At 48.3% G+C, this 2,320-nt stretch overlaps 1 protein-coding gene across 1 annotated transcript in view; it reads right to left on the minus strand.

Moving 5' to 3' along the window:
* GGA2 (golgi associated, gamma adaptin ear containing, ARF binding protein 2) overlaps positions 1–2,320 on the minus strand; it is a 44,714-nt gene that overhangs the window by 30,553 nt on the left and 11,841 nt on the right. The window contains exon 2 of the mRNA XM_012808929.2: positions 467–551. Coding sequence (XP_012664383.2) covers positions 467–551 — 85 coding nt within the window. The remainder of the gene's footprint in view (positions 1–466; positions 552–2,320) is intronic.

Genomic DNA, 2,320 nt, shown 5'->3' on the forward strand with positions numbered 1-2,320 from the left:
AAAAAAAAAAATAATAACATGCATTCACTAATTTTGGAAAAATAATCTTCTCAATAGATTGCAGGGAAAAAAAGAGAATGAGGTGGGCAGTGCTTGTGGCTCAGTGGGTAGGATGCCGGCCTGATATACTGAGGGTGGCAAGTTCAAACCCAACCCTGGCCAAGCTGCAACAAAGAAATAACCGGGCAACAAGGCAGGCACCTATAGTCATAGCTACTCGGGAGGCTGAGGCAAGAGAATCACCTAAGCCCAGGAGCTGAAGGTTGCTGTGAGCTGTGACGTCACAGCACTCTACTGAGGGTGATAAAGTGAGACTCTGCCTCTTAAAAAAAAAGAAAGAAAGGAAGGAAGAAAAGAAAAAAAGAGAATGAAACAAGGCCAAATTGTAAAACAATCCCAAGACACTAAGGCCTGAACTCAGCCTGAAGGGCCCACAGAGTCAAGTGTGTGTGTGAAGTCACCTTACCCATTGGGGTCAGTGTTCACCTGCTCACAGAAATTCTGGATAGCTGACCAATCCTGTTCTGCCATGCTTGGGTCTGTGGCTTTGTCTGTCAAGGAAATAAAAAAAGAAAGCATAATAAGGCTGGGCACAGAGGCTCACATCTGTAATCCTAGTATTCTGGGAGGCCAAGGTAGGAAGATCACTTAAGGTCAGGAGTTCAAGACTATCATGAGCAAGAGCAAGACCCATTTCTACAAAAGCTAAAAAAACTACATGGTGGCACATGCCTGTCCTGGGTGTTTGGTCCTCAAACTCAGGAGTTTGAGGATGCAGTGAGCTATGATGACACCATGGAGGTCTAGCCCAGCTGACAGAGTTAAGACCCTGTCTCAAAAAAAAGAAAAAGAGCTGGGGGCAGTGGCTCACAGCCCAGATGACAGAGTTAAAAAAAACCCTGTCTCAAAAAAAAAAAACAAAGAGGCTCGGCACCTGTGGCTCAAGTGGCTAAGGCGCCAGCCACGTACACCTAAGGTTGGGTTTGAACTTGCCGGGTGGTTTGAATCCAGCCCGGGCCGCCAAACAATGATGACTACAACCAAAAAATAGCCAGGCATCACGGCGGGTGCCTGTGGTCTCAGCTACTTGGGAGGCTGAGGCAGGAGACTAGCTTGAGCCCAGGAGTTGGGGGTTGCTGTGAGCTGTGATGCCACGGCACTCTACCCACGGGGAGAGCTTGAGGCTCTGTCTCAAAAAAAAAAAAAAAAAAGAAAAGAAAGAGAGCTGGGAGCAGTGGCTCACACTCATAATTCTAGCACTGAGGTGGACTAGAACTGAACCTGACTTGGTTCAAGACCAGCCTAAGCCAGAGTGAGACCTTGTCTGTCAAAATAGCCGGGTATGGTGGCGGGCCCCTGTGGTCCCAGCTACTTGGAAAACTAAGACAAAAGCCTCAGTCTTGCTGTGAGCTATGATGTCATCGCATTCTACCAAGGGTGACAAAGTAAGACTCTGGAAAAAAAAAGAGAGAGAGAGAGAAAAGGATGGGTATTTACAGCCCTACTTATATTTAAACATGGCAGTCAAGGGCTATAACACCACACACCGGATCAGACAAGTAGAAAAACAGCTGAAAGAGATTACCCAGCGGCTCAGTGCCTATAGTTCAGGGGCTAGGGGCACCAGCCACATACACCTAGGCTGGCAGGTTCAAACCCGACAACTACAACTAAAAGATAGCTGGGCATTGTGGTGGGTGCCTGTAAGTCCCAGCTAATTGGGAGGCTGAGGCAAGAGAATCACTTAAGCCCAAGAGTTGGAGGTTGCTGTGAGCTGTGACGCCACAGCACTCTACCAAGGGCGACATGGTGAGACTCTGTCTCAAAAAAAAAGAGAGAGACCACCACGCATATTGTCTTCACACAGCATGAGCTTACTGATCATCTGCTCAGTGAATGAATGAGCAGATTAATTAATAAGCCACTGCCTTGAAAGTGGCTCCATTTCCAATATAGAGGTTGGCCTTTGCCTTCTTCACGTCACACATCAGGACTCCCATACTCTGGCCCCACGATGAGGACAGGCATGAGACAGCATCCGAGAGGCTACCTGGATGTGTTTTAGCAACATGACAGAGAGACAAGAGCAGGTCAAAGGAAGACTTTGTTCTGGCCTTTCAAGAAACTTCCTAACTCCCCCTGTCCAGCCTAGCCTCCTGGCCTAGGTAGCCTCTCCAATGAAGTATCACACCAGTTGACTGAGTAGCTCTTTTTAGGCTCTGGAAATAAAAGGCTAATTCTCGGCTCGGCGCCTATGGCTCAACCGGCTAAGGCGCCAGCCACGTACACCTAAGGTGGCGGGTTCGAATCCCCAGCCCGG

This window comes from Otolemur garnettii, unplaced genomic scaffold (genome assembly GCF_000181295.1).
Source record: "Otolemur garnettii isolate 467f Iridium unplaced genomic scaffold, OtoGar3 scaffold00096, whole genome shotgun sequence".
NCBI lineage: Eukaryota > Metazoa > Chordata > Mammalia > Primates > Galagidae > Otolemur > Otolemur garnettii.